This window comes from Xiphophorus maculatus, chromosome 21 (genome assembly GCF_002775205.1).
Source record: "Xiphophorus maculatus strain JP 163 A chromosome 21, X_maculatus-5.0-male, whole genome shotgun sequence".
Taxonomy (NCBI): domain Eukaryota; kingdom Metazoa; phylum Chordata; class Actinopteri; order Cyprinodontiformes; family Poeciliidae; genus Xiphophorus; species Xiphophorus maculatus.
Genome location: NC_036463.1, coordinates 4502260 through 4522542, shown reverse-complemented (window position 1 = coordinate 4522542; position 20283 = coordinate 4502260). Strand labels below are relative to the sequence as shown.

Genomic DNA, 20283 nt, shown 5'->3' with positions numbered 1-20283 from the left:
ATTTCATTCAACATGGTCTTAAAATGTCTTTAAAAGTATTTAATTTGAGTTGGCGCAATCTGCAAAAACTTGTATGAGAAATCTGATTAAAGATCCACGTCTGGGATCGGCTAACTAAGCTGTATTAGAACGGATATCTTGGTTTGTGTTTGGACTGATAACATCTCAGAACATCTGCTGCTCCCACCTTGTTCCCTTTTCTTAATCCTCACTGCAAGAACACAAACTGCTAGTTTGTGTTCTTGTTTCTACTGCAAATATTTTTCTACTCTTGATATGACAAAACTAACTTACAAATAACGTTTCAGCAAGATTTAAAAGCTTGTTTTAAGTCAATAATTAGTTAAAATTGATGAAAGAGTTCTTGTTCCATTCTCAGATTATTTCACTTATAACATGACATTTCTCCCATGTTTTAAGTGAAATAATCTGCCACGAATATTAAGGAATTACTTAAAACAAGCTCCTATATCTGGCTGAAAAATTACTTATCAGTTAATTTTGTCCTATTTCAAGTGTATCAACATGTTTGCAGTAGAAATTTGACTGAAAATACTTTTTGTGTTTTTGCAGTGAGCTGTTTTCTGTTGCTGTTTTACTCCTGCAGCTTCTGGCATCTTTTTTACCTTTTCACTTTTTTTTAATTCACCTTCAAAGGTCAACTTTGAAAGGTCAAGTTCCAGTATTTACATTCTCTTCAGTTGATGGCGATTGCTTATCTTTAGCCTGTATAATTTCTCGTGTGTTTAGGTGAAGAGATGAAGGTTGGAGAAATTGTTAAGCCCTCCCTCCCAGCTCACCTTCCCAAGAAACCCCTCCCCCCAAAGTCAAGCTCTTCCTCTTCCTCCCATCCCCCACGGCGTCCAGAGAGGCCGCCTACATTAGCGTCAGTACACACACACAGAACCAACAGAACCAGAAATGACCCCTGACCTTCTTGAGCCTAATGCTGTCGTTTGGTTTACCTGCTCAGGTGTGAAAGCCCCAAGTCTGAGGGCGGGGCTTCAACACCAGATTCTGCCCCTGACAGGTCACAGGCCACCGGTGAGTCTGACTGGCTGGACCATGGACGACTCACTCCGTCTCTCTCACCTCTGCCTGAACTGAATTTTACCAAAATTTTGTCTTTTAGTGCAGAAAACGGGACATTTGACCAAGAGTTTGCACAATAATGCAAAAATATACACAACTCAAATTAATTATGATTAGCTTTTGCAACAATATCTTAATAGAATTACCAAATATAATTTTATTAATAATTAAAAAATATACAAACACATATGATGCATAAATTAGAAATAATTCAGGGTTTCCCCAGAAAACTTGCTAAGCCCGTGGTTGGGTCATTCATCCAGCGGACCGTCGTGTTTTTGACAGTAAATTTGAAAAATATCACTTGATAGTTATGCATTATTGGAAGACTGGAAGATTAATACCTAAACACCAACTGTAAAGTATAACTATAAATTAAAAGGTAATAATTTAAAAAAACTAAAATAAACAAACTATGCTAAGCCTGATGGGAGCACAAGTAAAGCCTGGTGGCCCGCCAGGCTTATAATGCACTTTGGGAAGCCGTGTAATATATACATCAAATAAGAATTTAAAATATTAATTTGATGATGTTATGAGTGACATAAGTGGCATTAAAGCTTCAGTTTGTAACTTTACAAATATTTTTTTTACATATTTGTTAAAACTGTCACCATGTTGTGACAGTAAACTATGAGATAGATAATCTGTAAAAAAAAAAAATCAAGCTTCTTTGCCTTCTCCCAGTGTAAATTAGAAACAACCAATCAGAACCAAAATACTAGTTCCACTGCCAGGAGAGTCAATCACTTTCCTCATCCCCCCTCATTCTCTGCTACGCTGCAGCAAACATAGCCTGTCCTGAATGCTAATGCTAGTTAGCATGGCCACCGATGATGGTGTATAAACGGTTTTCCTGTAAGTGTAAGTCATTTCTCGGCCATTAGCACATTTAGCAGCGTGTACATGAGGGTGATTAACAGCGCTAAGATCCTCCTCCTGGCTCTGATTTGTTAATTTCTTCAGACGTCAGTAGCAGCTCAGGAGAGCGATGGAGGAAATCTTTTCACAAACTGTCACAATTTGATGGCTTTTTTAACAAATGTGTAAAATAGATATTTAAAAAATAAAATAAAATTTACATACTGCAGTTTTAACAAGAAAACGCATCATGAAAAACTCAATTAGCTAAATCTCAACTTAGTGATTACCACACAATTTATAGATATGAGAAGTGAGTTGGAGTAAATAAAGTCAATTCTTGTTTATGTCTAAACACAATTTTATTATACAAAACATGAATTTGTTGACTAAGACAATATCTTTCTCTTACTGTATGTGTATATCACTGCATACATTTGCCTATATACGTATGTTTTTTGTTTTTTACTCCTGTTTTACCTACTAAGGGCTACAGTATGCATCATTTTCTTCCATTATATGACTTGAAATAAATTGATAACTAACTAGCTAATGAACTAAGTTGACCCCTGACCCCGAATGTGTGTTTCTGTGTTCAGATCTTGACCTGGACGCGGTCGTCTCCTCGACAGAGAAGCTGAGCCACCCGACGGCGTCGCGGCCGAGAGTCACAGACCGCCGGCCTCGTTCCCAGATCATCACACCTGTGAGTGTGGAGGAAACCTCCTGCCCCAGTCATAAAACCGCAGCCTGAGGTTTCTGTTAGACAACCTGCACAGGCATGAAGCGCGTCTCCGAAACTAAAACACACAACAGCTATTTCCAGTTACCTCTGTCACTACATTTATCGGCAATAAATCAGAATTCAGCTCCAGTTTAGACCAGAGGTGACAGAGAAACAAAGAATTTGACTCATGAGTAGCACTATGCAACAGAAAAAAGAAAAATAAATTGATAAAATAAATTACACTTCAAGGATAAAGTCATGATATTACAAAAGTAGACTGGTTTGACAATAAATTCAAAATATTATGAGGATAAAGTCAAAATAATATCAGAATGAAATCATAATAATATGAGAATAAAGTCATATTATTACAAGTATAAACTGGTATATCAAAGTAATATTAGAATAAAGTTGAAATAAGAGAATAAAGTCTAAATAATATGTGATTAAAGTCATAATACCTGTAATATGGTAAAATGTTTTTATAAGTGAAATAATCTCAGTGAAACTAGTACTTTGATTGTTAAAGAATAATTGATTTTAAATAAGCTCCTCTAGGCTGCTGAAAAGTTACCTGTAAGTTAATTTTGTCTTATTTCAGGTGTCATGATATTCTAAATAGACTGGATTAAAAGGTTTGGTAAGATTATGTGTTTTTGTTGGATTATTGATTGTTTCTGTAGATTTTCAGCTGCTGTTATTTTCTTTGGCAGTCGTCTCTGTCCAGCATAGAGCTGGAGTCTCCCACAGTGGAGGACAGGAAGGACAGAAGGAAAGACGACCAGGAGTCCATCCCTGTCAAAAAAGGAATCCCAGTCATCCCAGTAAGACCACTGCGCCTCCTCTTGGTTTTATTTTTGTTCTTCACTTGACCAGCAGATGGCGCCAAACCATAAATTTTCCTTTCAAAAGTTTATATTTTCCTCCAGTAATAGTCTCTAGAGACGCCCTGAAGTGCAAATACCAACAAATTACTAAACACAACTACAAATTGAAAAGCATATTAAAAAAAATGTTTGTTGTGCTACATTATAACACAACTAATGTTGTGTTTCCTCAATTTGTAGTTGTGCACTGAAAAAACACAAAATCTTACCAAGTAAGTTCTGGTCTGGTTTCTAGTGTAGATGTCTTACTATACCTGAAATAAGAAATAAATTAACTTCCAAGTAACTTCTCAGCAAGATATAGGAGCTTGTTTTCATTCATATTAATTACTTAATATTAATGAAAAATAACTAGTTCCACTGGCAGATTATTTCACCTGTAACAAGACATTTTTCCCTTGTTATAATCTGCTAATAAAACTAGTTATTTTTCATCAATGTTAAGAAATTATTGATCTAAAATAAACTCATATATTTTTCCGAAAAGTTACTTTGAAGTTAGTTTTGAGTAATTTCAAGTACACTGAGATATTTACACTAGAAACTAGACCAGAATCACTTGGTAAGACTTTGTGTTTTTGCAGTGTGCTTAGTTAATGTTGTGTTTTCTTTATTTTTAGTAGTGCTTTATTAATGCTGTGTTATTTTCTAAATTTGCAGCTTTGCTTAGTTATGTTGTTGTGTTTTCTTAGTTTAATGTTAATTATGTGTTTTTTAGTTAGTTAACACCATTATGTTTTCTTAATTTCTAGTTTTGCTTTGTTCATGTATTTTCTTAATTAGTAGTTTTGCTTAATTAATGCTTAGTGCTTAGTTAAGGTTTTTGTGTTTTTGAATTTGTGTTTAGTGATTTGTTGAAGTGGTTTCTACTTCAGGGCCACCGTAGTTCTCTTCTATCAAGGGATGCTAAAATATTTAAATAATCTTTTTTCTTTTTTTTTCACAGGTACATGACGTTAAAGCCCCGCTGCCCAAACCCTCCATCCTGCCCCCGCCTAACTCCTGCCACCGCTCCATGTCCCCGTCCTCCTCCTCGGGTCTGACCCCGTCCCCGGAGCTCCGGCAGTCGCCGCTCACGCCGACGCCGCCGACACTGGAGGAACTCAGGAACCAACTGAGAGACTTGAGAGCCTCCATAGAGATGCTGAAGCACCAGCACAGGTGAGGCTGCCTGTTGGGCCTCTGTTTGTCTGTTTTTCTGTCATGGAAGTGAAGCAAATCAAACTGTTACTGTGATGCGTTTCAGGCAGGAAATGAAGCAGCTAGCCAACGCTTTGGATGAGGAGAAGAAGATACGTGTTAGTTTACAGGTGAGACAGTGAATCAGAATTTTTAACTTGACCTAATATGTATTCAGAGTTCATACCTTTTGAACTTTTTCACATTTCAAAGTATCAACACAAAGTTGAGCATAATTATGAAGAGAATTAATTAAGCACAGATTTAAATGTTTTTTAGAAATAAAGATCTGAAAAGTGAGGCCTGTGTTTAGGTTTGGACTTTGACTGGACCTTTTTAACATGAACACAGCATCTGTCCATCAGGGTGTTAGCTTCCCACTATAGCATTTTTCTTGCAGGCCACAAGACTCAGTTTGGGTCTCATCTCATTCTACATCGCGAAAACACAAATTTTTACAAAGTATTTTTGTCTAGTTTCTGGTGCAAATGTCTTAGTTTTGTCTTAGTTTAAATGTACTTACAAGTAACTTTTAAGCAAGATATACCGGTCAATTCTTTACTATTGATGAAAGAAGTACTAGTTCCAAATTATATTTGAAATAATTTGGCAGTAGAACTACACTTTTTCATCAATATTAAGGAAATATAATCTGCTAATTTTCTCTTATTTTAAGCTTACCAAGATATTTGCACTAGAAACTGGACCAAAAATACTTGGTACGATTTTTTTTATTTGAAGTATAGCAAACTCTTCAGTTTGTTTTATTTTATTTTTATAAATTTATTTATAAAATTTTAATGTATCTGTTTATTTTGGGGTTTTTTTGGCTGGATGGAGATAACTAGCACTAGCACCTTGCATATGTCATCTTCCCAGAATGCATTGTAGCGTAAACAATATGGCAACATCCATGTAATAACATTTTATTTACATTAATGAAAACTTGAAAAGGTTACAGTATTTTTACTGTGTTGGTTTTACAAATAAAATGTGTGTTTTTTTAAAAATGTCTATAATTGTAACTATAGATCCCTATAAAGGAAATCCTGTTGTATAAGACTTTTTCTCTCTTTAAGTTTTGTTTTACACATGTGAAACGGTTCTTTCCTTTAAGTGTTAATATTTCCTTTATCTGTAAAAAAAAACATTTTTCTAATGTGTATTACTTTTCTCATGAATTGAAAGGAAGTTTTGCTTTTTCCGACATTTCAATGAAGTGCACAATAGAAGGAAATTTTTGGTTTCGTTCTACTTCACAATAATGGATTGCTTGTAGTTTTACCAAGGGAATAAGTTAAAGAGTTGTGAAACTTTTTCCAAGAACTGCGTCAGTGTCCAACCTTTAAATTTTGCGAACAATGTGCAGTATTAACTAGTATCCTGGCTTTATTTCACAGGTGGAAGTAGAGCACATAAAGAAGAGCCTGTCCAAATGAGGACTGAAGAATCACTTTCTCATCGCATCTGAGGCCACATAAAAAAAAAAGAAAAGATTAACTTTATCACTGTTGGTTTTGACACTTCTGCCAAAACTAAGTTTGTGCCAAATGATCGCCACCATCACCGACGGTTCAGCACCACGGATTCAGCCACATTTCCTCCCCTCTGAGCCGCCTCATCCTGCGTTTACTTCTTTCTTTTTTACCTTCTGTTAAAGAGGCTTCTCTGTTTGGTTTACTGCTATCTTCGCTGTGCCACCGGTACAAGGACGCTCCTGGAGCCGCGGCTGCCTGGTACTGTTTTAAGTTTCCCAGAGTGAAGGAAACTTCAACCTCTGTAGCCTGGTCTGACCAGAAGACCTCTGTGCAGTTCTGCGTCCACTTTGCGGCCTTCACCTCCTGTCTGTGTGTACGGGTGTGCCTGTGTGTATGTGTGTGTGTGTTTGTATGTTTGTTTTCATACGATGTGAGGACCTGAGGTAGTGAGGTTCAAAATGGGGACATTTTTAGAACCTATATTTCCAATTAATCAAAAATAAAATTCTGAGCACTTAAACTAGTTTAAACCATAAGATTAACTTTTTGTGCCATAAGTAAGTTTGTTTACTTTTTATTGTTTAAATCTGCATGAAAGAGGGACCAATGACAGCACAATGTCCTTTTCTAAGCATTCAAAATCTATTAACATTAACAGGATACAGAATTAATGTTTTAGATTTTTTTTATGAGCCTATAAAGTAGGCTATGATTTATAACAATTAAAAACACACACCAAAGCACATTAAATTCCTCTAAAAGTTACTGAGTAAAGAAGACATCAGTTCGTACAATACTTTAGTTTACTTTTTGCCTTACTGTGATATTTTGTGAACTTTTGCTTTATGTTTAATCACCCTTTATGCAGTCTGGTTGATTGTTAGAACAAATATTCATCCTGGACATTCATTATGCTAAAAGGACATTTTTCTTCTGCATCAGGTTAGCAGTCTGAATGCAATACTGCCTGAAATTTAGAGGTTATGAAAAGACAGCAGACCAAGCAGCCTTGTCTTGAAACAAAAAAGCAGTTATATGTTGTCTCTTCTTCTAATCCACACAGGGTCAAAAGCATACAAATAGGTCAAAATATATACATAGAATCCCGTTTTTCTTTTTTCTTCTTTTTTGGCAGAATTGGTAGTTATTTGAAGTTGTTGAACCAGCATAGTCCATGTATTTTGAATACATTTTGTTAGGGTGTGTATCCATTCCAGTGTGTTGGTGGTTCTTGACCAGTTGGATCCACTGCATCCAGGTTTCAGATAACTAGCTTTAGATTTTAGCTGAAATGTTAAGGAGACCTTTTATGCAAAATTCACATGTTGTGCATCTTTGTTCCATTTGGGTCTCAATTGTTTCTAAAAAATAGCCAAACCTCTTAAGAATGCTACCTAGATACCTTTTGGTGACAAGTTGATGTGTTTTGGTGTCTGGAAAACGAGCTGTTTGAAAGAGGGGGTCAACTAGTAAGTTCCTGTTCAAACAGGAGTGGATCAAAACAAAAATCACCAATAAAATACCGTATCATTTATCAATAATCACATTATGTGAATATGGGAAATATTTTTTATGAAAACTTTTAGAAGCACATTTAAGATAATATAAACAATTTCTTTGTGTAAACATGAAATAACTGAAAGTGCATGAACAAACAGAAACCGTTCCTTTTCAGTGAATATTAACAGGGTTAAGTGAATCTAGAAGGTTCCAGGTCCTCATGAAGGTCAAGTGTGTGCTTATGTGTGGTTTTTTGTATTACAGCATGTGCAGCTGTTTTGCCTCCCTTCCTTACGTGTGTACAAAATCTATGACAACCCGTCACTGTGGCCTTCCTGTTTCAAATTATAAGTCTTTTTATTTCTTCTCTTTTCTGTCTTTTCATATGACAAAGAGAAAACTGCTACAACTGAGGCTACAAGTTGTTTTCTTGACTTGGTCCTTTCTCTCCAAGATGGTGATAAATGAATATATATATATTTACTTTTATATTTCAGTGTAATAAAGAGGCTATTATGTACTGTATGTGTGTGTCTTCTGTAATGAATTAGTGTGGGTTTACTTAGAGAAACACAGAGAGTTAATAAGTAATGAAATGTTTCCGTGAACAAAAGAAGAAGTTGCTGTAACAACTGTTGCTAAAAACCACAGTTGGATTTTAGCAACAGCAGCATTATTTTACGTGGAAAAAAGCTGATTAAAGTTCATTTGTCAAGTATTCAGTAACCCAGAAAATATTTGTAATGGTTGAAATATTTAGAAAAAGTATTCCTAGCCTTCAAACTGTATCCGTATGTGAACATTTCATCCCTAACGAAGATTTTCAACTGCAATTGCAGCAACAAAAAAAAGCCGAAATGTTGTCATTTGCTTCCACTTTACAACTGTGATACTTTATGCTGCATTTTTATTTGAGAACAAAATGTTTTACATTCCTTTTTACAATTAAAAAAAACCTAAAAGTGCAAATCCCCTTTATTCAGATACACCTACGTAGCTGAACAATAATCCACTTCACATACAGCACCACAAAGTAGTGCATATAACATGAAATCCAAATAAAATACATTGCTGGTTGTGCTTTTAATGTGAAAAATTTTAAAATGCAATGTATTATGTGATCATCTTTAGCAGAAAAAGTTACAAAACTTACAAACCCCTCTTGGGTCAAAATGTAGTAATTTGCCAAACAGTAATGAGGAAGTTAATCAGCTGGCCAGTCAGCGCTTCCAAGCACCCTGTGACAGAGTTACGGTTTGTACATCCGGATCTACTAAATACAAGAAGAAATCTCATAATTATGAGAAGAAATCTCAGAATAACGAGATCTTTTCTCATAATTTCAAGAAAAGATCTCGGAATAATACGATCCGGATCTTGTAATCACAAGAAAAGACCTTGATATTATAGAATCTTATTTCATAATTCCATAATTACACTGCAAAAACACCAAATCCTAGTATTCTTTGCCTGGTTTCTACTGCAAAAATCTTAGTACACTTAAAATAAGATCAAACTAACTTACAAATAACTTTTCCGCAAGATATAGAAGCTAATCTTCAGTAAATAATTCCATAATATTGATGAAAAAGCCATGGTTCCACTGACAGATAAATGAACTTATAACATACAATTTCCCCATGTTATTAGTGAAATAATCTGCCAATGGAACTGAAACTTTGTCATCAATATTAAGGAATTATTTACATAAAACAAGCTCTTGTATCTTACTGTAAAGTTACTTGTAAATTGGGTTTGTTTTAATTCAAGTGTAATAAGATACTAGAAACGAGACTAAAATACTTAAGATTCGGTTTTGCAGTGTATGAGATAAGGTTCCTATTTTTTCTTTGGTGAAGTTGAGACAAACTCACAAAATACAGTGTAGGTGGGATCAGGATTATTTTATTACTTTGGTTGGTTCTCTTTTTTCAGATAAGTTACTCTTCTTATTTTTGTGTAATAACCTTGTTGGAAGGAGTTGATGTGTGGTTGGTGGCAGAAGGATGCGCTTACCCCGGACCATGTTCATGCAAGAAGCGCCCCTGTCTGTGTTTAGTCCAGAAGGACGGAGTTATATATTTAGACAGCATAGCAGCGATAACGTTTCAGAGTTGGCCAGCAGGCTCAGTCAGCCGCCTCCCACTCTGGAAACTTTAAACCAGACAGACCTGCACCCCTCAGAGTAACAATTAAACTTCATGAATTCATGAGACTCCCCCCCTTCTGCGTTTCCTCATCTGGTCGGATCCAGTCGGCTGGAAAAGCGGGCGTCCTGGTGCGAAATAATCGGTGTGAGTTAATGAGGTGGAGATGCAGGAGGACAACCCCAGACACGCTCCTCTGCGGCCAGGACAGGTGCTGCGCTGGTGAGCCGGCAGAGGACGGGACGGGCAGACAGGGAAGGAGCTAAACAGCGGATTCTCTTCGCCATGGATCAGGGTCAGAGCGCGCAGGTCGCCGACATGGCGGGGGAACACGCAGCCGGGGTGTGCGCGTCCGAGCGCGGCGAGGTGTTCAGCCCCAGCCCGCCGGCCAAGCAGCGCTCCCTGCGGGTTGTTTACGTCCTGAACGACGGGCTGAAGGCGGTGATGGCCAGCAGCCCGGAGTCCGGGGCGCTGCAGTGCCTGCAGAGAGCCTGCGACGCGGAGAGCGCCCTGCTCACCACCGTCACCTTCGGACGGCTGGATTTTGGAGAGACGGCGGTGCTGGACAGCTTCTACGACGCAGGTGGGTTCCTCTGGTCGGAACCGATCTGGGTTCACAGCTGCAAATCGAAAGTGTAATCCGTCAGTGCGTCTATTTTTCTATTTTAAAACAACGTTTTACTTTCTTCGGGGGGCGAAACCACCAGAAATTTTGGGGGAAAAACTTGGCGATTGCTGAATTTCAAAACTCGAAATTACTTTTTTTTTCTGGCAAATTTTTGACTCTCCAAGCTTAGAAATGCCCCTAATGTTTGTAGAACATTTCTGAGAATAATAATAATAATAATAATAATAATAATAATAATAATAATATATATATATATATATATATATATATATATATATATATATATATATATATATATATATATATATATGTATATTGTAGTAAGTTTTGGACTTTTGGAACTCAGAGATTTTCTTGTTTTTATTAGAATTTTTTTTAGATTAATATCAAAATTCCTTAGTTTTCTCTAGCACATGTTCAAACTCAGAAATGAAGGGTTTCTTAATTTAAAAAAATGTTTTTCTCCTTTTTCTTAGAACTTTTCTGAGATGAATTAAAAGAATTTTGAGTTTTTTCTAGCACATTTTTGACTTTTAAAGCCCAGAAAATTCCATGTTTTTACTTAAAAAAACAAACTACGATTTACCTTAAAATTTCTGTTTTTTCATGAGAATTTGTTCTTTCTGATGAAAACTTTATTCAAGACCCCAGAAATGAGCAGAACTCTAGGTTCTACACACCCTGGAGTTCTGGAAATTTATTTATGTTCATGAGAAGAAAAAGAAGAATGGAGAAAATGTTCTGTTTTCTTCCACCCGTCCATCGATCAGTTCCTCCATCCAGCAACTTAGCCATCCATTCATTTATTCATCCATCCATAGGGCTGCAACTAACATTGTCTTAGTAATAAATTGTTTTATTAATAATTCGACAATTAATTCAGTAATTAGATAAAAAATTGCAGAATTCTGCAGATTTTCACTTAACCACTGAAACATATTTTATACAATGCTAAAAATACATAAAAATGTAAATAAACATAGAATTTGTTTTGTTTTTAAAAAAATTAGAAAATTAACATTTTATTGCCTAAAATACAAAAGCATAGTGAGCGTTTGATCATTTGTAGCAAAATATGCAAAGTAAAGTCAATAATTCCTCAATATTGATGAAAATCTTGTTCCACTGGCAGATTATTTCAGTTATAACAAGACATTTCTCCCATTCGCTATGAATAATCTGACAGTGGAACTAGTAGTTTTTCATAAATATTAAGGAATTATTGACTTAAACAAGCTCATATTTTGCTGAAAAGTTGTTTATAAGTTTTTGTCTTATTTTAAGTGTAATAAGACATTTGCATTAGAAACTAGATCAGAAATACTTGGTAAGATTTTGTGTTATTTGGTTCTATAACACCAAATAACCTCTGTCCTCTCAATGCTTTGTTCCCTTTGCATTATATTCTCATCTCCCAATGGTGCTATTAATCCTGCAACCCTTATGTAAACAGAATTAACTCTTCACTTAAATTTACATGATTCCCCATTCTGTCTTCAAAGATCTACGCAGTGAAATCAGAGCTGCTCCTAATTGGCAGCTATTTATACCCAGTGATACTGTCCACACCTCTGCTGCAGACAGCATGGCCACAGATACAAGGTTTAGTTGCACAGGCTCCTAGAACTGATAGTAAGATGATAAATCTCCATGGGATAAGCTAAAAAAATTAATCAGTATCATGTGGCGATTTAAAGGTGACCTATTGTGCTTCCTTGAACAGGCTAGGATTGGTCTATAATTTATACAAAATATAGTTTTTGCACAAAGATTATTCTTAGACAGTGAGATTTTAGTCTTTTGTTTACATCTGCACATTAAAATGGCTGCAAACAGATACACAATTATATAACCTTACCTCTTTGACAAGCAGAAGTAGAGCCTTCTGCACAAACAACCAGAATGTTGTTTGGCTCGACAACCAAACATTTTGTCTTTTCCAGCAGCCAAGGTACAGAAAAAACAGCAGTAAAACCAGCTGACCAAACATTCTGGAGCTCAACTTTGGTTGCTAGGTAACGGGCTGAGCTTTGCTGGGGTTGCTAGGTAACTGGACAGTGCCTGTCAAATGTGACTTTATAATTGGGATTCTTTTGAAACGGCTCATTTTCCAGACACCATAAAGCATTAACTCGTAGTGAAAAAAGAAGTCTTCACAGTAAGTTAAAAATAATTTTTTAAACTTTTTGTGCTGTTTCCAGAAGCAACTGAGTCGCAAATGGAAGTACAAACACGTGCAAAATGTGAATTTTTCATAATAGATCGCCTTTAAGGGAGACAAGCAAGGGAAAAGATGAGTCTTCCCCCAGGGTAGATTCTGACTTGTCAGAGCACGTTAACGTAGACATGATTAACCACCTCAACAATGCTTCTGCTGAGTTTCTTAGTAAGCAGCGACAGAAAGCCAGGAAAAGTTTATCCTGCAGTAAATCTGTGGATCTTGGCTGAATTCAGTGTTTAATTATGAGTCTTCAGCCAAAGATACAGTATCTTCTTTGATGAAGAGAAGGAAAACTGTAAGGGAGCGAAGCAGAACAAGGAAGGATGTTAAAAAGGCCCCCTTATTTTTTTAATTAAAAATATTTCAGGTGGTCCATCACATATTCACAGTTCATTCGCAGATTTTTCTGTGGAATTTTCTTGGAATTGTTTGCCAAAAATGAGCAGATTTCATCATAGAAAATATCTAAAATATTGGAAAGTAAATGTTAGTTGACACGCTATTGGGTGGCGTTTTCAAATCAGCCAATCCAGGAGCAACATTTATATTACAGACAGAGAATCTGTGCAGAGAGCTAAAGATAAAGGCAACGTTAAAAACTCAGAGATAATCTCCAAATATAAATATCAGCTGGACAGCTATTGCAACAAAGATTTGTTTCTTGCAGTGTCAATAAATATGTTTTTATTGATTAATAAAATCACAAATAATGTATGATATATGCTTTTAATGAAAGCTTTATGCGTAATTTTAAGTGGGGAAGTCGTTGGCAGACTGTTCTTATTAATTTTGCCTGTACATGAAAGCATGTCTGCATGTTTGTTCTTGTTCTCTTCACTCATGCTGACATAGTTTTTGATTCATTTACATGATTTCCTGGAATCTGGAACCACCTGCTCCAGGAAGGAATCTGCTCATTTCTTCACTAAAAAATAGAAGCTGCTTGTTTTTACAGACATAGAAAACCAAGAGTTCCCACGGCTGTTGATAAAGTCACCAGAAAAAGCAGTTTCCATTGGTGCTTTAGTACAATTTAAGTGGGAAATTAGCAGCCTGGTACTCTTGCTCTTCACCTGTATGACTACTTCTATAAAAAAAAGAGTTTTAGTAGTTTTTCTAGCTAACACACTGCCAAAGAAGGAAATACTTTAAGGAATAGAATATGAGAGTTTCCAAACTAATTAAATTTAATCATTCTACAGTAAGAAATATTATTCAAGAAAAACATTTATGACAGCTGTGAATCATTCCGGTTATAACAAGGTTTCTGCAGGTTACGCCAACTGAAATTTAAGACTTTTTAAGACCTGTTAAAGACCATCATGAATGAAATTTAAGACTTGTATCTCCACAGAAGATGTATAGAACTTTTACCAGCCAACTGGCGATCAATTTACCCATGATAGATGCAAAAAGGCTAGCTAGTTAACTAGCCAGACAGCAAGAATATGTTAGCAGTGAGTTAGCGGTAGTCTCAACCGTCAACGTAGATGTCTGACAGAAAAGTTCTGCGATAAAAACATAACACATATAATACACAAAGTTAAATAGTCCTACTACAAAATTTAAGATCTATGAATAACGTATTTAAGTCCAACTTGGTTTTTTATAACAAATCCAAGACATTTTAAGGCCTTAATTTTGGAGACATTAATTTAAGACGTTTTAAGGACAAATTCTACTGAGACCATGTAACAATCAGAGAATGTAAAAACACTCAGACTGACCTGTTAAATGTTGAATGTCATGCTAGCTCAGCAAGAAAAAGAATGAGCCGTTCTACATATATCTTTGAAAGGCAGAAGTGGAGCCTCCTGCACAGCCAACAAAGATGCTCACTGGATGGAAAGCCAACAGCAAAACATTTACCTTTTCCAGCAGCAGTTGTACACTGCAAAAGACACATGTTGCCAAGTATTTTTGGTACAAATTCCAGTGAAAATATCTCAGTACGGGGGCGTGCCGTGGTGGCAGAGGGGTTAGCGCGACCCACATTCAGGCAAACGTAGCCTCGACGCGGCTGTCGCGGGTTCGACTCCCGGACCCGACGACATTTACCACATGTCTTCCCCCCTCTCCTTCCTCCTTTCCTGTCAGCCTACTTTGAAAAAGGGACACTAGAGCCCACAAAAAGACCCCTTGCAGGGTGATAAAAAAAAAAAATCTCAGTACACTTGAAATTATACAGAACTAAGTTATAAGTAACTTTTCAGCAAGATTTGGGTGCTTGTTTGAACTCAATAATTCCTTAATATTAATGAAAAACTACTTGTTTCATTGGCAGATTATTTCACTCATAACATGGGAAAAATTTCTTCCTAAAAGTAAAATAATATGCCAATGGAACTAGTATGTTGTCGTCAATATTAAGGAATTATAGACTTAAAATAAACTCCTAAATCCTGCTGAAAAGTTACTTGTAAGTTAGTTTTGTCTTATTTTAAGTTTACAAAGACATTTGCACAAGAAACTAGACTAAAACTACTTGGTAAGATTTTGTGTTTTTGCAGTGTACAGTTAATAAAGCGGTAAAACCAGCTAATCAAATGTTCTGTAAGCTCAGCTGGGGTTGCTAGATAATGGGCTTGGCTTGGCTAGGGTTGCTAGGTAACGTCGCCGGCAGATTTTGGTTTTTGAAACAACTAATTTTCCAGACACCAAAAAACATTCACTTATTGCCAAAAAAGGCAGTGTGGTCCTAAAAAGCGCCCAAATGGAAGTATAAAAATGCTCAAATTATGAATTTTATCTGGGATCTTACTCAGACCCTTTCTTTGACTCAACTATGGTGGTCGCAGGTTGTTGAGTTGCTAAAAGGAAATTAGATTTCTTCTTGTAATCACCTGCTGCCGGCTCGTTCCAGATATCGCCGTCGTTGACATGAGCGACGTGTTTCGGCAGCCATCGCTGTTTTACCACCTGGGTGTGAGGGAAAGCTTCGACATGGCCAACAACGTCATCCTGTACCATGACACCGACCCGGACACGGCCCAGTCGCTGAAGGTACGCGTGAACGCTCCTCAGTGTAACCAGAGTGCATGAATGCCATTCCATCACACCGCCTCAGAACAAAGTGATCCAGGAAGTTATTTCCAGATCTGTGTGTGCTGCACAGCCTGGTCTCCTTAGAACCTCCCATGCTCTGAAATACACTCGCTCTTTCTTGTGTTTCTTCGCAGGACATGGTTGCACAGAAAAACACAGTAAGTTTCTGCATGTTTGTGTGATTTATGTGCACACAGTGTTTCCAGGAAAAGCATCCATGACATGTGCAGTCAGTCCTCTGGTGCTGAAATGCATTCAGGAATGCATGTCCACTTGCTTTTCTTTCGTGGAACTGCGCCTCTCTTTCTCACTACATTCAGCCAAACAGAGTCCTGACAGCTTGTTAGCAGCAGGTTTTCCCAGACGTTGGTGTTTATTGTACTGTGTTTCTCTGCTTGTATGGAGTAGGCCAGTCGTTCTCCAGCATTAGGCTTCCCTTATTGGACTCAGCTCCCTCCAGAGTACCGAGGCTCTGGACTGAGAAATAAAGTAGGTACCCTGCCTGCAGCAAAGCATGCAGAGAGTTCCTCAAAACAGCAAGTACTAACAAATGAAGGCCTCGACGAATATCTGAATATCTAAAAGTGTCCTCCAAGAAAAACTGTCAGTCATGGTATGGTAATGGTAAAATTTTTTGGATCAAATAGCTCAGATCAAACAATTTCTTGGTGCGATTCCCTCAAAACTGCTTCTTTCAGCTAAGAAATATTTCAAATTTTGGTGTCTAAAGTTGAACTAGAGATGATAATTCTTGCTTTTATTTCTTCTCTTATTGATTATTGCAACATCCTGTTTATGGTCGTAAAAGAAAGATCTTAACAGTCTCCATGCAGTTCATAATTAGTAAGAAACAAACATCATATCACTCCAGTTTTAATTTCTTTACATTGGCTACCATTTAACATTTTTTTAGTCCTTTCTTTTAAAGCCTGTTACCAACCCTTTAGAGCGATACGTTACCTCCATCCTGGCGCTGTCGTGACTCTGTTCATTCTTTTAAGAAGCATCTAAAGATCGATTTGCTCAGAGTGGCTTTTAATCAGTTTTATTCTCCTTTTATGTTTTCTTTTCCTGTGATGTTTTGTGTTTCTGTGAAGCATCTTGTGGTTCTAACCCCCATAACGCTTTTGCATGTTTATTGAGGAACTCTGATCTAAAAGGGGCTTTATCAGCCGACTGTCCGTTCCTGTGTGGAACGTTGTTAGCATGTTGGAACTTGTTCTTTTCTTAGCCAATAGTGTGCTACATGTGATGATTTATGGCTCCATGTCCTCACATGTAGCAATGTGACCGTGTGTTTAAATATCAGCTGTTACATACGTTCAGAAATGTCCAGGATAAATTTGGGTTCCCAGTTCAGGCAGCTGATGAAGATCCACATTTAAAAACAATGTTGGGGTGAAATTTTCACTGGTGCCAGGTGAGGTGCAGCACGAAGTATTCATCCAGGTTTTTACTTTTAGTTTAATTGAATAAATTTATATAAATTTGTTTAAATAAAGCAAGAGTGAGCTACATCCTGTTCTTGTTGTTAAAAAAGACAAAGAATCTGAAAAAGATGAAAGGTTTATCTCTTTTCTTTATATGCCAAAACCTGCAGATTTTAAAAACGTTTTTGTGTTTTAAATAATTTACTAATTTACTCGTCTGCAGAAAACTGACTAGGAATACTCTGTTTAGTTTGTTGTTTTTTTGGCAGATAAAAAATAAAAAATGTAAATAGTTTTTGCAATTATAATTAAGAATACTAAAAATTCTTAATTTTTCAGTATTCTTCAGTGTCCAAAAGTTTGAACACCCCTGCTTTAGCGTGGTGCTAATTAAAATGAGGGTTTGTTTGGCTTTTTCAGAGCCTTCTTGTGCCAACCTGCTGATGATATCATGATGTTTCTCTGATCCCGTCATTAATTACCTTCTAATCTTCTTTCCGTCTTTTGTTCCTCCACCTGGGAGTCCCTTCACACCTGCCCTCTGTGTGTTTACCTGCACTGTAACTCTATTACATCTGCATTTGCAGGTTTTTGAAAGCTACTACTTAGTCTGTGATTTCCTCGTTATCTTTTAAACATCACCCCCTCTCATCCTCCAGGCTTCCAGCGGTAATTACTACTTCATTCCATACATTGTGACTCCTAACCATGAGTATATGTGCTGTGAGAGCGATGCACAGCGCAGGGCTAGCGAGTACATGCAGCCCAGCTGGGACAACTTGTTGGGGCCGCTGTGCGTCCCCTTGACAGACCGCTTCACCAGCCTCCTGAAGGACATCCATGTGACATCATGGTGAGACAGGAACAAAAACACTTCTCTCCTCCAATTATAATGAACAACTACACTCAAAAGATATATTTATACAGTGATTTTGCACAAATAAAATGGTAACAGAGACCAGAATTTACAATATTGATGCTATAAACTAACTGTGTGGCGCATTTGAAATTGATGTTCACAAATCTTCTCAAACCAGTTGGACTCAGCTTGATTTCTTTTGCCGAGGAAGAACTAATATTTCAGTCAAAAAACTGAACACATATTATCCTAAAAGCAATTAACTTTAAAAGAACACATAACAGTTTCTTTCAAAACAATATTTAATCACAAAAAGCCCAACTTAGGCATTTTTATTGATATTGCATCAGGAAAAGTTAAACGGCATGAATTTCTTTTGTGTGCCGCTGCAATAAAGGTAACCAATGATGCTAACTAGCCGTTAGCTTTAGCCCACTGGTGTCAAACTCATTTTTATTTTTTGCCCCATTAAGATTATGAATGTCCTGAAAAGGTTGGTTGTGGCAGAATCTACTGATAAAATTACTCGTAAACAATCTGGTAAATGTTATCGTTTTCTCTACTTTTAATGAGTACTTCTTAAAATGTAGCAATAACATTTAACATCTTTTCATTTTGGTGTAATCTGGTTCTACACAAATGAAAACTGAATTGATTTGACTGGTAAAATAATATTTAAGTGCACAACTGTTATCTTAAAGTTCAATGTGTATGGCAGAGGGCCACATAAATCGTTATGGCGTGCCGGATTTGGCCCACAGGCCTCGAGTTTGGCATCTGTACTTTAGCCTGTGGGAACAACCTTGTTATTCTAATGTGCTAAGACAGTTTTCTACAGTAGGTAAAAGTAACACATTATAACTTTCAAATAAATCCTACTTCCCAAAAAATCTGAAATATGCCTTTAAACTTTTGTTCATTTTTGCACTTTGTGTATTGATTATGTGGTAAACACCAGAAAAATAGCTGTTTTTTGGCCTTTCTGCAGCTAAACTTTGGTAATGTTCTGAAAAAGATAATGATTATGTAAACAAAACAAATCATCATTGTTGAGAATCACTCCCTCTGGTAGTAATGGGTGTGTTTTTGTTTACATGTTTAACTTTGATTTTATTGCCACCTACTGGTGCCTTTAGGGAATGTCTGTGTTCTTGTCTGAGCAGACATTTTTATTTCAAACAAGAAAGCACCTGTATTCGCATGAGTTAACAGCCAGAAATGCCCACAAGCAGCTAAACTCCATGAATACGTTAGACATACTCTAAAAACGGTCCATTTTAATAGTTCAAACACCAAATATACGTGAATATGTATCGTGTAAACCGTCTTAGCACTACCGCAGAGTCTAAGCTAACATCGACGTCTTTCTTATCCGCCACTCTTCGGAGTTCAGCCAATCTGCACCGAGCTAAAAGAGACGGCGCTCCTGGATTGGCTGCTTTGCAAACGCTAGCCAATAGCGTGTCAAGTAGCATTGTAGCTAGTTACGTCAGCTTTCCAATCTGCTTTTTCTTTCGAATGTTTTAGATATGCTCGACGAAAACTAAATTAAAGAGGCGGATTTTCCACAAATAGTTACCTTCTACAGCAAAATCCACAAATACTGAACCGGGAATAGGCCACGGTCCACTGTTATAACAGTTAAAGTTTTTGCTTCCCATTTCAATTGAAGTGATATTTATCCGCCATTTTTAACTTTACAGGATTTTCTTTCGCTCCAATTTCAACCCATTCATATATTTTTTTCAGCGCATCTTTTAAGGACACCTTGCTGAATGACATCCGGAAAGCCAGGGAGAAGTATCAGGGAGAGGAGCTGGCCAAGGAGCTGGCCCGAATCAAACTCAGGATGGACAACACCGAGGTCCTAACGCAGGACATCGTCATGAACCTGCTGTTTTCCTACAGAGACATACAGGTACTCAAATGACAATACGCGAAATTATTTTTAATCCTCAATGAAAATAAATGGTTGTGTCGTATTTGTTTTTTAAAAGTTTTTTTAAAATTTATTTTTCACCTGGTTATGTTTGTCTTGAACTGATAAACAGGATTATGATGCTATGGTTAAGCTTGTGGAGACTCTAGAGACGCTGCCTACTTGTGATCTGGCAACCCAACCGATGATCCAGTTCCACTACGCCTTTGCTCTCAATAGGTAAATAATACCCATGTTATGCTTTTCCTTTGTGACGAAATAGTTAAAACTTTACTAAAAATAAATTTAGT

General features: G+C 36.8%; 2 protein-coding genes across 4 annotated transcripts in view; both read left to right on the top strand.

Annotated features, from left to right (window-relative positions):
* The window catches only part of sh3kbp1 (SH3 domain containing kinase binding protein 1), a 53640-nt gene extending 45393 nt beyond the window's left edge, over positions 1 to 8247 (top strand). For both annotated transcript variants that reach the window (XM_023326107.1, XM_014473907.2), the window contains 7 exons: positions 751 to 886; positions 974 to 1044; positions 2553 to 2659; positions 3394 to 3504; positions 4514 to 4728; positions 4814 to 4877; positions 6147 to 8247. In XM_023326107.1, the coding sequence (XP_023181875.1) occupies positions 751 to 886; positions 974 to 1044; positions 2553 to 2659; positions 3394 to 3504; positions 4514 to 4728; positions 4814 to 4877; positions 6147 to 6185 (743 nt within the window). In that variant the 3' untranslated portion in view covers positions 6186 to 8247. The remainder of the gene's footprint in view (positions 1 to 750; positions 887 to 973; positions 1045 to 2552; positions 2660 to 3393; positions 3505 to 4513; positions 4729 to 4813; positions 4878 to 6146) is intronic.
* A 1418-nt stretch (positions 8248 to 9665) lies between these two features.
* Positions 9666 to 20283, top strand: part of map3k15 (mitogen-activated protein kinase kinase kinase 15) — a 33353-nt gene continuing 22735 nt past the window's right edge. The window contains exons 1-7 of one of the 2 annotated variants that reach the window (XM_014473908.2): positions 10157 to 10454; positions 15584 to 15723; positions 15900 to 15923; positions 16174 to 16254; positions 17855 to 18048; positions 19804 to 19972; positions 20106 to 20212. In XM_014473908.2, the coding sequence (XP_014329394.1) occupies positions 10157 to 10454; positions 15584 to 15723; positions 15900 to 15923; positions 16174 to 16254; positions 17855 to 18048; positions 19804 to 19972; positions 20106 to 20212 (1013 nt within the window). Of the gene's footprint in view, positions 10455 to 15583; positions 15724 to 15899; positions 15924 to 16173; positions 16255 to 17854; positions 18049 to 19803; positions 19973 to 20105; positions 20213 to 20283 lie in introns of both variants that reach the window. The other variant, XM_023326676.1, reaches the window with a different exon arrangement.